The sequence below is a fragment of the Garra rufa genome, chromosome 9, assembly GCF_049309525.1.
Source record: "Garra rufa chromosome 9, GarRuf1.0, whole genome shotgun sequence".
In the NCBI taxonomy this organism is placed as follows: Eukaryota; Metazoa; Chordata; class Actinopteri; order Cypriniformes; family Cyprinidae; genus Garra; species Garra rufa.
This window is the reverse complement of record NC_133369.1, coordinates 24,821,177-24,833,760: the sequence shown is the minus strand read 5'-3', so window position 1 is coordinate 24,833,760 and position 12,584 is coordinate 24,821,177. Positions and strand designations below refer to the sequence as shown.

The window sequence follows — 12,584 nt, the reverse complement described above, 5'->3', positions numbered from 1 at the left end:
AACATTTCCACCCAGAAGGCTGTAGCTGTGAATTCACTTGTGTTTGGCAAGCCCGCCAATGCAGCTATATGTCCAGTGACGGCCCGTCCAACAGACGAATCCGGCGGTCGAGAGAATGTCAATTGGATTTTTAGGGGCGCTCGACTTGAAACGGCGCTGTGCAGAAAGGTACATGTTTAGAATCGAAGAGCTATATAGTGCAGACAGCTCTGCATGCTACGTTTAAATTTTAGCTCAGTGAAAACGCATGCATGGATTTTGCGTTGTTTTGAGTCTGTTTACAAACCCGTTGTCTATTGAGAACATTTTAATAACATGTTTTTGCTCCAAATTTATTTAGGTCGAGTGTTTGAAATAGCCTCCTTTTGTGATCTAATGTGGTTTTGCATCACAGAATAAGGCAAAATCATTATTTATATTGGCTAGTATTTTATAAATTGATAAAGGCTATTAATTAGCATGGCATTGCATCTATAGTTTATTCATATAAAAAATATCCGATATGGCTTGAAGAACAGAGATAACCCTTTTTTTCGTACAAACGTCTCTATTGGAGTTAAGTGTATACCTTTGTCCATATTAGTGATTTCTTGTATGAATGAAACATTATATTACATATATTATATTACATGTATATTAACACCTTATTTTGGGTAAAAATAGGAATAATAATACTTTTCTCTAAGTTTTTTTCCTCCAGTGTAGAGTTTTTTTTTTTCACTCCCTCAGTGAATGCATATGATTTTTTTTTTTTTTTTGTCAGATTTTTAATCATAACTTATTTTGGAATAAATCCTTATACCTTTCTGAACATTTATAGTTAGGCATCCTGCATGTTAACAGGTCATGCTGCAGTTGTCTGTCAAATAAATAATCATTAACAGTAAATACTGTTTAGTTTTAATGTTTAGTAATTTAATGTTTAGTAATTAAAATAATCAGATTTATATTGATTAAAAACAACATTTGTCTGAACTGTGCAGCCCAACAAACTACTTTATCATTTTTGGTTAATAAAGTCTGAAAACCTTTCTTGTTAAAGTTCAGATTTTATTGTTATGGTTCAGATTCAGTTAATATGGCCTCTCAGAATAGTCTCTCAAAGTGAAGTTTTAATTGTTACTACTCTGTGAATAATTGCACTTTTCATGTTAACACAAATAATGATAAAAGTGAGATAACAGTCTGACATTTTTCTGTGTGTTTATATATGTGTTGGGGGGGGGGGTGCGCCAATGGGTAAGTTGTGTTAAAAGGGAGGCCCACTGTCTTAGACTTTGAAAACCCCTGATTTAAAGCAGTATTACAGTAGTTTTCATGCTTAAACCCTTTTACGTCTTTGACCCATATACAGTATATAAATATTTTTTAATGCCTTTTAAAAATTGAGACTTTATTTAAAATATCTTCTTTTTTTATTCCACAGATAAAAATATGTACAGTTTTGGAATGACATGAGGATGAGTAAATACTGACAGAATGTCCTCTTTACACAAAGAATTTGAAAACCAAGAGTTTTGTGGTTGACAGAGAGGAATGAGCTGTTTGTTTTGAGGTGTGACTGAACGAAACAACCTGTTCTGAGTCAAGTTTCATGAATAGCCTTGTTAATTCAATGCAGTCAGAATGCTTTAAATTTCGTCAAGCTTTCAGTAAAGTGATTAAAAAGCTTAAAGTGCTTAAAAATGTAGATTTCCTGTTGGTTTCCATGTTGGTTGCAAACCATGACTAGCAAATTTCAATATGAAGCAATTTTGTTAAATACAAAATACAGTTTTATTAGACATTCAGTGTAAATCTGTATATACACTACCAGTTAAAAGATTTTGAATAGTAAGATTTTTACTATTATAGTACAATTTTTTTTTTACTTTTTAAAATAACTGATTTCTATCTGAATATATGATTATATATACAAATTTTATTTATTCCTGTGATCAAAGCAAATTTTTTTAGCATCATTACTCCAGTATTCAGTGTAATTATACACTATACCATTCAAAAGCATAGAGTCAGTATAATATTGGGGGGGGGGGGTAAATTATAGAAATTAATACTTTCATTTAGCAAGGATGCTTTAAATTGATCAAAAGTGATGATTAAGACATTCATAATGTTACAAAAGATATCAGATAAATGCTGGTCATCTGAATTTTCCATTAATGAAAAAAAGGTTAAAAAAAATCTACTCAGCTGTTTTTAACATTAATAATTAATGTTTTTTGAGCAGCAAATCAGAATATTAGAATGATTTCTGAAGGATCATGTGACACTGGATTAATCACAGGAATAAATTACATTTTAAAAAATATTTAAAGAAAAATATTTCAAAGTTTTACTGTTTTTGCTGTACTTTGGATCAAATAAATGCAGGCTTGGTGAGCAAAAGAGACTTCTTAAAGAAAACATTAACAATCTTACTGTCCAATAAAGATATAAAAAATAAAAGTGCAATTAATTCAAGCGGTGGGATATCAAACAAATGAATAATAACTTGTAATGTACAAAAACATGCTTACCATTGGTGTACTTCAGTCAGTGTCAATGTACAAGTTGCATTTTTAATGTGTTTTTGAATAAATCAATAGAAATGACAAAAATAAGAATCATGCTATTTATCCTACTAGAAATTATTTATGAAATGTCAAGATCTTTCTTTTCCGCTTGACTTGACAGCCTTGTACATTTGCATGTCAGCAGAAACTGTAATGAATGTTGTTTAGCAAGACCCTGTGGTTAAACATTCAGACATCTATAACCTATACTTACACTCATTTATTACAAAATCTCTGTCCAATAATTACGAAAGATAATACCAGGCAACACTTCATCACAACGATGCATTTTAAGCAAACATACATGCTCAAATCTTCCTCTGAAGTCAACACAAGCTCCAAGAGAGTGACTAAGGAAGAGAAAAACACTGTCTCACCATGCTCTGCTCTCCACTGCCCCATCCATTATTCAAGCCGAGGTGAAGGGCTGTATAGACGGTGGTTTGGCAGTTGGCATTATAGAGCGATGCAAAAGGCCGTCCGGTCAGATGTCGGTGACATCTCTGCTCCAAACCCAGCTCAGCCAGTGAGTGTGGAGGAGTGCCCCTGAAAAAACACTCTTGACACTGGAGGAACCCTGGATCGAGATCCGTGTGTGTACTTGCCCGGACTACAACACCATTAAACAGCACTGCAGAGATGATCACAGCGAGTTTGGGCAGCATGGCCGAAACCCTCAGTACAACGAAGCAGAGACTGCAGCTAACAGTGCTGAACTAGCAGCTACACAAAAACAAGATCCTGCTACACTCTCTCTCTCTCTCTCTTCGGCTATGCAGAATGATTCTGAGCACAATCTCACCTTCTTCATCCCTCCCCCTTTCACTCTCTCTCTCACTCTATTTCATCCATCCCTCCCTTTCTAAATCGCACTTTCTGACTACACCTCTTCTTAGTATTGCTATAATGCACACAAACCAGTACACACGCCTCTCACACACCTTAATGACTACCTGTGTGTCAGCATTCCCCGGTATCAACACTAAAACATCCCATTTTTACTGTTAAAGTCATTTTTATGGCCAAAAGAACATTCTGACATCACCTACATACCAAACAAAGAAAATGTCCAGTCATATATTTGATTTCACAAATTAGAGGTGGTGCATGAAAACAGGTGCTAAAAACTAGTCAGAGAAAGAACATTTTAAATATTTAATAATAAAAACAAAATGAGAGGGCAGTAAAAATGATGTTGAAAAACAAATGTTTTGCTTGCAGTTTCTTCGGCACCTGTGTGAAGAAAGAAAGTGATTTTAAATGCATTCATTAGAGATACATCATTCTTGTACTAAAAAAACTGTTTGTCAAATCTAGTTCATGTTCAGATGTGTGTGTTTTGTAATCCCACTGCAACTTGCCTGAACTAGTGTTGATGTGCTCCTGGGTAAAATGGGTGTGGCTCTATCAATCTCAGTGTGTTTTTCTCTCTTTCTTCTGCTCACTCACTCTCTTCTTATTGTCTAAATGCTGTCGCACAGCTATACATTTATGGCACACTTACAGGTAAAACACTGCAGCTCAGCAGTCTTTAAAGAATAAGCCTATCCAGTATCCACGATGAGTCAGGAGGTTTTTTAGTAACCGTATCTGTTATACAACTGAACGCCAACATAACACAGATCTAATTTTCTTAATGACAAATCACAAAATACTTATTACTTGGTCAGTCTCCAATTTCCCAAACAGGATGAATAGAGTACCTACCTGTCTGGAAGGGTCTGAATGATCTAATAATATGTTTATGTAAGGTTCGCAGAACAGGTTTACAAAACAGGGCTCAACAATAACGTTTCTGGTTGTCCTGCCAACACTTTCACCAGCCCCACCACAAATCAAATAATTATTATTCTTAGCATGAGTTTTGCTAGAAATATTTAGATTTTTCATTAAATGTTACATTTTCATTGTTTTCTTTTATCTTTTAAAGTATTGCTCTCCAAAAATAAATTTACATAGAAAAGTATTGTAATTAGGAATGTAACAATATCAAAATCTCGATACAATATTTATTGTGACACAAAAAAAAGACAAAAAAAGTTAAATTTTTCTATCTAATGCACTTTGAGAGTCCAAAATTAAGAGCTCCAACCCATGTAATGTTCTTAACTAAGAAAACTTAAGTCAGAGAAAAGTCAGTGAATGGACTTGTAGCTAAACTTTAAAGGGGACTCAATCCTCTTTTTAGTATACTGTCTCAGTCTAAATTACATTCACACTGGTGTTTTAGAAGCCAAACAAATTAGAAATATAATACTAATAATAACAATTTAATAATGTTGTTATTCCTATGACAGTAGTAGCCATATATTGTAAAACAATTGCAGTGTAAAATAAATGAAAAATTACATTTCATAGGTATATTATTTTTGCTTTACACTACAGTAAGAAAATTGCAATACTACTTTCCTAATTTCTATACCTGAAAGAGATATTTTGAATTTGGACTGCAGTAAAGTTACCCATTTAAACCGCTAGCTGTCAGCAATTCATACTTTTATTTTGACGGAAACGGCAGTAGAGCTTTTATTTTGACGAAAAACTCTAGTTCAGTTAAAACTGGCTTACAAAAACACGTCTCACTACAAATCTAGTGAAATGCTGTGCATCTGTTGTGAAAATAAAGCATAACTGGTGGCTGCTGCATTCCCAAATGTGAGCTAAACTCACAGCACACGCAATAAACGAGTTCACTGTATTCACTGTGAACTGAGCCATTCTGAGGCTCGGAAAACACCGGATCACGAGCTGATCACCTGAATGAAGTGAAGAACACATTCAATGATCAAAAGTGATGACTTTTACATTGTTGCAGAATATTTATATTTTAAATAAATGCAGTTTATTTGAACTTTCTATTAAACTTTCTATCATTGAATTCTGAAAAAATGTATTACAGTTTCCACTAAAAATATTGAGCAGCAAAACTGTTTTCAACATTATCATAAGAAATGTTTCTAGGTCGGCGAATGTCTTCAGGAATGTCGAAGTCGTCATCTGATTAGTTGAATTTGATCGGATTTCCGGGAGATGCGAGTGTCGCGTTTATTTTCGGTCCGTCGGGAAACAAAGCGCAGACTGATTTACTCTGTGTTTTGCTACAAGGTGCTTATGCAGACGCCATTATTGTTATACACTTTTGCAACGTTCACAAACTAATTACTGACTTCCTGCTTGTTCTCCCTCTTCTTTGTTAACTTTCAATGCTGGTTATTTCAATGAATGACTTGTTGCACGCCAGTCTGTTGTTGTGGGGGCATTCCCACGCCCTGAAATGTGACGCTGAACGAAACTAACTGTGATTGGTTGTTTGACGTGTCGGTCAAACAGCCTTATGGGAGGGCCTTGGCCAATGAAAGCTGCCAAGGATTCAGATCACAGATCAGAAATAGTCTCGCGTAGCCAGACCAAGTGTGCCATAGGTGTCCTGAAAAGTGAAGCCAAAAGTTTGATCGCCCCCCGGTGGCTGGCTGCAGTATAGGTCATAAACCCCGCCCTCTCCATGTAATCTAATGGGACGTGAGCCAAACTAAATAATCGAATTACACTTCAAATAATTTTTTTCCAAAGATGATTTCCATCATGTGAGGTGGGTCCTATAATGCTGATTCATGTTCAGGTGTTCGTTTTTCTAATAAGTTCGCTTTTAAGTAGTTATTTGATGCTATAAAAACGGGGTGTGGTGTCATAATTGTGATCGTGCGATTGGGTCTGCGGGAGTTTGGGCGGGATTTTGACACCGCGGCTCCGCCTCACGACTCTACTGCGCAGACTCTGGCTCCAAACGAGCCAGAACATCTTTCGAACATCTTTTTTTACAGTCTATGAGCCAGACCTTCAGACTGATGGCTGAAGGTCTGGCTACGCGAGACTATTTCTGATCTGTCCTATCACAATAAAGGCAAAATGCCAAAAATAAATTTTTACCAAAAAAAAAAAGTTTCTAGAACAGAATATTTGAACGATTTCTGAAGGATCATGTGACACTGAAAACTGAAGTAATGACTGCTGAAAATTCTATATTCTAAATTATAATTTTAAATTATATTAAATTAGAAAATAGAAAACAGCTAGCCTGGAAAAATCCAGACCCTAATCTATTAAGATTAAGGGTCTGGGATCGAGCAATGAAAACTGCCTAACTCGAGGGGCGGCACCAAGCATGCATTTGAAACTCTAACTGCACGCAATTGGATAACGCCACGACCAATCACAACAATACACGCTTAGCTACCAGCAGAGCTAAATGATGTTTCATTAACAAAGTTCGGGAGAAGCGCGTCAGATGCTTAGCGTAAACATCACAAGTCAATCAGCGCCATAGGTTTAAATACAGCTGACTCACCTCAATTCACTCGATGGTTTATCAGTAAACCTCCACCACCCCATCTCATCACTCCGAGTTCTCGCTACTCCTATTGGGGGGTAACGTACTCTGGGTTCGGGCCACTCCCGAGCTCGGAGCCCTTCACCGGACAGCACGCCAAACATGCACTACTATTCTCCGGCTAATTATATGCAAGCGTGAACTCGTGAACTGATAGATTAAACTCTTGCCGTATCCAGTCGGCAAAACAGCAAAAACGTCCTTCTTGCAGAGGAACGATTCGAGTTTTCTGTTCCTCTTTTATATGGAAAGCCAAGTCTAACTCGTTCATTGTAGCGGCCAAAGCCGTTTCAAACAACTTGTTCATCTGTAGCGACAGCGATCTTTCAAAGTTTACTATATGATTCGGACGTCGCAGTGCTGTCATCATCAGCTTAGCTCGCCTCTGGCCCGCCTACATCACCTCTGGATTCCCAGGGTAGAAAACAGCTATTTTATATTGTAATTATATTTCACAAAAAAAAATTAAATCAGCTAAAATTGTTATCCAGCTAGATAACATTATTTTGCTTCCTATTATTCGAATTGTTGAGCCCTGGAAAAACCACTTATGTGTATTTTGCATTAAATTTGTTGCAAGATCTTATTGTACCAAATACTAGATTCAGCATGATATTGCCTGAATATGAAAGGATTAGTTCACTTCCAGAATAAAAATTTTCTAATAATTTATTCACCCCCATGTCATCCAAGATGTTCATGTCTTTCTTTCTTCAGTCGAAAAGAAATTAAAAACGACTGGTCATTTTCTAAAAAAAAAAAAAAAAAAGTATACTTTTTAACCACAAATGCTTGTCTTGCACTAGCTTGACTTCGAGAAAATAACCAATCACTTTGCTAGATAAGTCCCTTATTCTTCAATTGTGTAGAGCCTTTTAAAGCTGCACTGAAACTGCAATTTGCACCTTCAACCCATTGGCCACCATTGAAGTCCAATATATAGAGAAAAATTCTGTAATGTTTTCCTCAAAATCCTAAATTTTTATTCTGAAAGTGAACTAATCCTATAAAATGGATCTAATTAAATATATACTCAATAATGAAAAGCCCACTAAATGGACAGAAGGATTTTCAGCAGTTGTACCTCCTACTAAATGCTAACAGAGCCCTGTATTTGACTATTACCTTCACTCATTGGGTATGTCAATAACAAGCTCTGCCTCGTCGCCCTCTCCTCTTTCCTCCTCTCCTCGGTCACTGTCTCCTTCACTATCCCCCTCTTCCTCAGCTGCATCCTCACTCAGCATCTGTTGTGGGACCCAGCTGAACGGCCCACTCGCACCGCCAGCTGCACCACTGCCTGCAGGGTAACTAGACGTGAGTGGGCCAACCACCTGAATAAGAGGAAGCAGCAGAGAAATGTTTGTTATTAGAGTGCAAAAGAGAAGTGTGTTACTGTAACTAAGATTATTACAAGGCCACATGAATCTAGGCCACTGTGTTTCCAGAGCCAACCACTCTGTCCCTCTCTCACCTTCCCTGAACCGTCTTTCCTGTGTTTGGCCAGTTTTGTTTTTCTCTCTTTCTTCACTCGCTCAGCAGAGGGAGCCAAATACTCAGGAGGGAAGGGTAACTGCTCACCCAGAATCACACAGACACACAAACAAGGCCAGCAAAGAGTAACAGTCATTCCCACACACACACACATACCCAGAGTACCCAGATTGATGTGTGTGATGTCCATATAAACCAGGTGAGGTGATACAAGGACAAAAAGAGAGAAAAAAATGAATAAAATGACAAATTAACAGGTGACAAAAACAATGTGCGTAACTGAAAAACATGAGTGCAGTATGTATAGTATGAAATGTATGGAGCACACATGGAGGTGGGATGTACTCACAGTGTTGAGGTATTGTGCCGGAGCAGATGACTGGAGAGGAACCGCACCAGAGCGGGACAGGAGTGAGAGATGAGGAGATGAGGACGAAGGGACAGGAGGAACTCCAGGACTCCTCCTTCTAAAAAGACAAATCAAGAGAATTATAGAAGACACAGAGCTATACAAATAAAAAAAATGGCATTAGCAAAAGTGATGTAAACAAAGCAAATGCAGTTGTGGAAGAAAAATATTTTACTTTTCTCGTGTGCTTATGAAGCACCATGTAGTGCTTGTTTACGTAGAACCGCTGTGAAGGCAGAACAACATAAAAGGTTATGTAGGCCTGAACTAATATAAGAGGAACACCTGGGGACCCGAAGGCGCCTGTCTGAGTGTCCATGTATGAGTTGAAGAGTGCTATAATAGAGCGTGTTTTTCTGTTCCTTACTATATGTGGAAAATTACAGGCTGTTAGGAGATGTAACCTTAAAGGCTAGAGACGAGATATAAAAGTGGAGAAAACCCTCACACTCTGCAGCAACCTGTGTTTCTGTATGACTTTCTGACCTTTTTTGCAAGAAATAAACCTTTAAAAATACCCTGAGTGAATTTGTCTCTTATGCGATGAGAGTCCTTTGATTTTTGCCTCGACACAGTTGAGGTCGAAAGTTTACATACACCTTGCAGAATCTGCAAAATGTTAATTATTTTACCAAAATAGGAGGGATCCTACAAAATGCATGTTATTTTTTTTATTTAATACTTACCTGAATAAGATATTTCACATAAAAGACGTTTACATATAGTCCACAAGAGAAAATAAAAGTTTAATCTATTAAAATGTCCCTGTTCAAAAGTTTACATACACTTGATTCTTAATACTGTGTTGTTACTTGAATGACCCACAGTTGTCTTTTTTGTTTAGTGATAGTTGTTCATGAGTCCCTTGTTTGTCCTGAACAACTATGCGCTGTTCTTCAGAAAAAGTTCTTCAGGTTCCACAAATTTTTTAGTTTTTTCAGCATTTTTGTGTATTTGAACCCTTTTCAATGATGACTGTATGATTCTGAGATCCATCTTTTCACACTGAGGACAACTGGGGAACTCATATGCAACTATTACAGAAGGATTCAAACACTCACTGATGCTTCAGAAGGAAACACAATGCATTAAGACCTGGGGGTGAAAACTTTTTGAGTTTGAAGATCAGGGTCAGTTTTTTTTATTTTGTCTTTGGGGGAAAATGTAAGTATCTTCTGTAGCTTCCAAAGTACTAAATGAAAAAAATGTTATTTAAACAAAATTCCACATGTAATCAACCTGTTCAAAACTTTACACCCCCGGCTTTTAAGGCAACGTTTTTCCTTCTGGAACATCAGTGAATGTTTGAACCTTCTGTAATAGTTATAGCATATGAGTCTCTTAGTTGTCCTCAGTGTAAAAAGATGGATCTCAAAATCAGTCAGTTATTGTTGGAAAGGGTTTAAATACATAAAAAAAGAGTTAAAAGTTAAAAAACAATACATTTTAATGAAGAACAGTGGGCAGTTTAACTGTTCAGGACAAACAAGTAACAGGTAACACCACAGTATTGGGAATCAAGCGTATGTAAAAATTTTAACAGGGTCATTTTTATAAATTTAACTAATATTTTTTCTATATGTAAACATCTTTCATGTTAAATGTCTTATTCAGGTCAGTGCTAAGTAAAAAATAACATGCATTTTGTATGATCCCTCTTATTTTGGTAAAAATAATGAATATTTTTCAGAGTCTGCAAGGTGTATGTAAACTTATGACCTCAACTGTATTAGCTTGACAAAATATGGAAAAGTGCAAAACAGAAAAGTTGCCACACCTGTCTCAAATGTAATTTGTTTATTTAATTAACCTAAGATGTGTGCTTCCCAAGCTCACATCAATTTTCTTTTTTTTTTCTGAAGCAATTTATTCAAAGCTATTGAAAAGTGCATTATCTGTCACTGCCTATAAGTTACTATGTTCTATGAAGTCTTGTGCATACAGTTTTGTGCTTTAACAAATATTTTCCAATAGGATGGTTATTGCTTTTAACCAGCATGTAACTGGCAAATTAAAACATTTTAAACTCAATGGATTAGCGTTTGCACTCCAAATGCAATGCAGTCTTATGTAATCCTACTATGCCAAAATTCAACAGGCAAACATGCATTAAATTGTTTATTTAACAATCCATTAAAGGTCTCTATACTAGGTTTGAGGTCAGTAAGATTTTTTTTTAAATGTTTTATCCTCTTATGCTCATCAATGCTGCATACAGTAAAATATATTATTTACAATTTCAGAATAAACGTTTTCCATTTTAATATATTTTGAAATGTAACAATTCTGTGATGGCAAAGCTGAATTTGCATCATATTTACTCTTCAGTCTTCAGTGTCACATGATCCTTCAGAGATCATTCTAATATGTTGATTTGGTGCTCGAGAAACAGCATCTTATTATTATCGATGTTAAAAATAGCTTAGTATTCTTGTAAAAGCCATGACATTTTTAGGATTCTTTGGTGAAAAGAAAATTCAAAAGATAAGTTCACTTGCTGCAAACTTACTTCTTCCCTGCTTCCCTGTCTCTCTCTCTGGCTCCTTCTCCATCGCTGTCTGAGGAAACTGTTGCATCAGAGTCTAAAAACAAAAACACTCTTGGCACACAAAATCCCTTGAAGATTTCTAGAGGTTTGCAGATAAGCATTTTCATTAGAAACCTACCAGAAGACTCTTCATCCACCCTTTCATACTGCAACAGTCTGTCCAACAAAAAACTGACACAAACAAAAGCATTTAATTCTGTGCATGTGGGTCAAACAAGAGTAAAGCATTTGATAACTTTGCTAATAAGACTAATTACAGGTTCTACCTTTTGTCTCTAGAAACTTTTAATAGTTTCCTCTGAGCTCTTCTCAACTCCTCCTGAAAACATTCTTGCTCCTGAACAGGAAAATAAAGATAGAAGGTTAACAACAATTTAAAATGATAAATACAAAATTATATTGACGAAAAAGATACTCACATATACCAGAAACTTTAATTTGCGTTTGAGATTTTTGTATTTTCTTTTATAATCCACCTCTACTTCAGCTTGCCCGTTCATTTCTGATGCTTAAACGAAGATATACCGTTGTATTCAAATGGTTTTCTAGTTTATATATGTTCGAGATCGAAACTGCACTGTTGTCCTACAAATGTTAATGTTTATGCTTGTCCAGAAAGATTTAAAAGACTGAAATAGATTTTAGAAAACTACCGCTGCTCTGCTAGCCATGCTAAAGCTACATATTCAGCAAGCTTAAGAATTAACAAATTATGTATTTGTCGAGTATAATAAACAATTTAGACTAACAAATTAGATAATGACAATGTAATGTAATAATCTATACTATGCAAAAGAAAATTACAGGACATTTAACAATGACAATAAACACGCATGTCAGGTAACGTTACAGTGCTGGACCGCGACGTGCTCTTTGTTTACTTCCGCTTTCAACGTAGTACGTACAGGAAATGGGTTTTGAAGTCATTAATCAATCTGTCACTAGAAAATTTATTTTTAAACAAATACTGATTTCAAAGTTCACCATAGGCCTATTGCGAGAACATCCTTGAGTTGCGATGTCCTTTGTTGGAGCACATCCCCAACAGTATAAAAATAATAAGAAAAATAAGTTCCGTTCAATTAACAATACAAATTACAAATGCATTAAATACATTAAAATGAATTGTATACACCAAATTATTTATAAAATAAATGTGACTAAAATATAGTTATTATTTCACTGCAGGCT

At 35.8% G+C, this 12,584-nt stretch overlaps 2 protein-coding genes across 3 annotated transcripts in view; both read right to left on the bottom strand.

Annotated features, from left to right (window-relative positions):
• vars1 (valyl-tRNA synthetase 1) overlaps window positions 1-3,220 on the bottom strand; it is a 15,880-nt gene extending 12,660 nt beyond the window's left edge. The window contains exon 1 of the mRNA XM_073847796.1: window positions 2,933-3,220. Coding sequence (XP_073703897.1) covers window positions 2,933-3,220 — 288 coding nt within the window. The remainder of the gene's footprint in view (window positions 1-2,932) is intronic.
• Window positions 3,221-3,696: 476 nt separating this feature from the next.
• On the bottom strand, window positions 3,697-12,259 carry ino80e (INO80 complex subunit E). 2 transcript variants are annotated; one of them, XM_073847053.1, is made up of 8 exons: window positions 11,813-12,259; window positions 11,660-11,730; window positions 11,512-11,564; window positions 11,355-11,427; window positions 8,786-8,903; window positions 8,417-8,515; window positions 8,068-8,276; window positions 3,697-3,788 (listed from the first exon to the last, which is right to left on the bottom strand). In XM_073847053.1, the coding sequence occupies exons 1-7, from the start codon at window positions 11,891-11,893 to the stop codon at window positions 8,070-8,072; spliced, it is 702 nt and encodes a 233-aa protein (XP_073703154.1). In that variant the 5' UTR covers window positions 11,894-12,259; the 3' UTR covers window positions 3,697-3,788; window positions 8,068-8,069. The 2 variants fall into 2 exon arrangements, with proteins under 2 accessions (XP_073703154.1, XP_073703155.1); XM_073847054.1 differs by lacking the exon at window positions 8,417-8,515.
• Window positions 12,260-12,584: the final 325 nt, after the last annotated feature.

Excerpts from the sequence above, each read along its gene's own strand:
- ino80e (XM_073847053.1), bottom strand. The coding sequence starts at position 11,893 with ATGAACGGGCAAGCTGAAGTAGAGGTGGATTATAAAAGAAAATACAAA. Across the intron at positions 11,565-11,659 it reads AAAGTTTCTAGAGACAAAAG|TTTTTTGTTGGACAGACTGT; the intron begins GTAGAACCTGTA and ends TGTTTGTGTCAG. Across the intron at positions 8,516-8,785 it reads CGGCACAATACCTCAACACT|TTACCCTTCCCTCCTGAGTA; the intron begins GTGAGTACATCC and ends CTGGGTGAGCAG.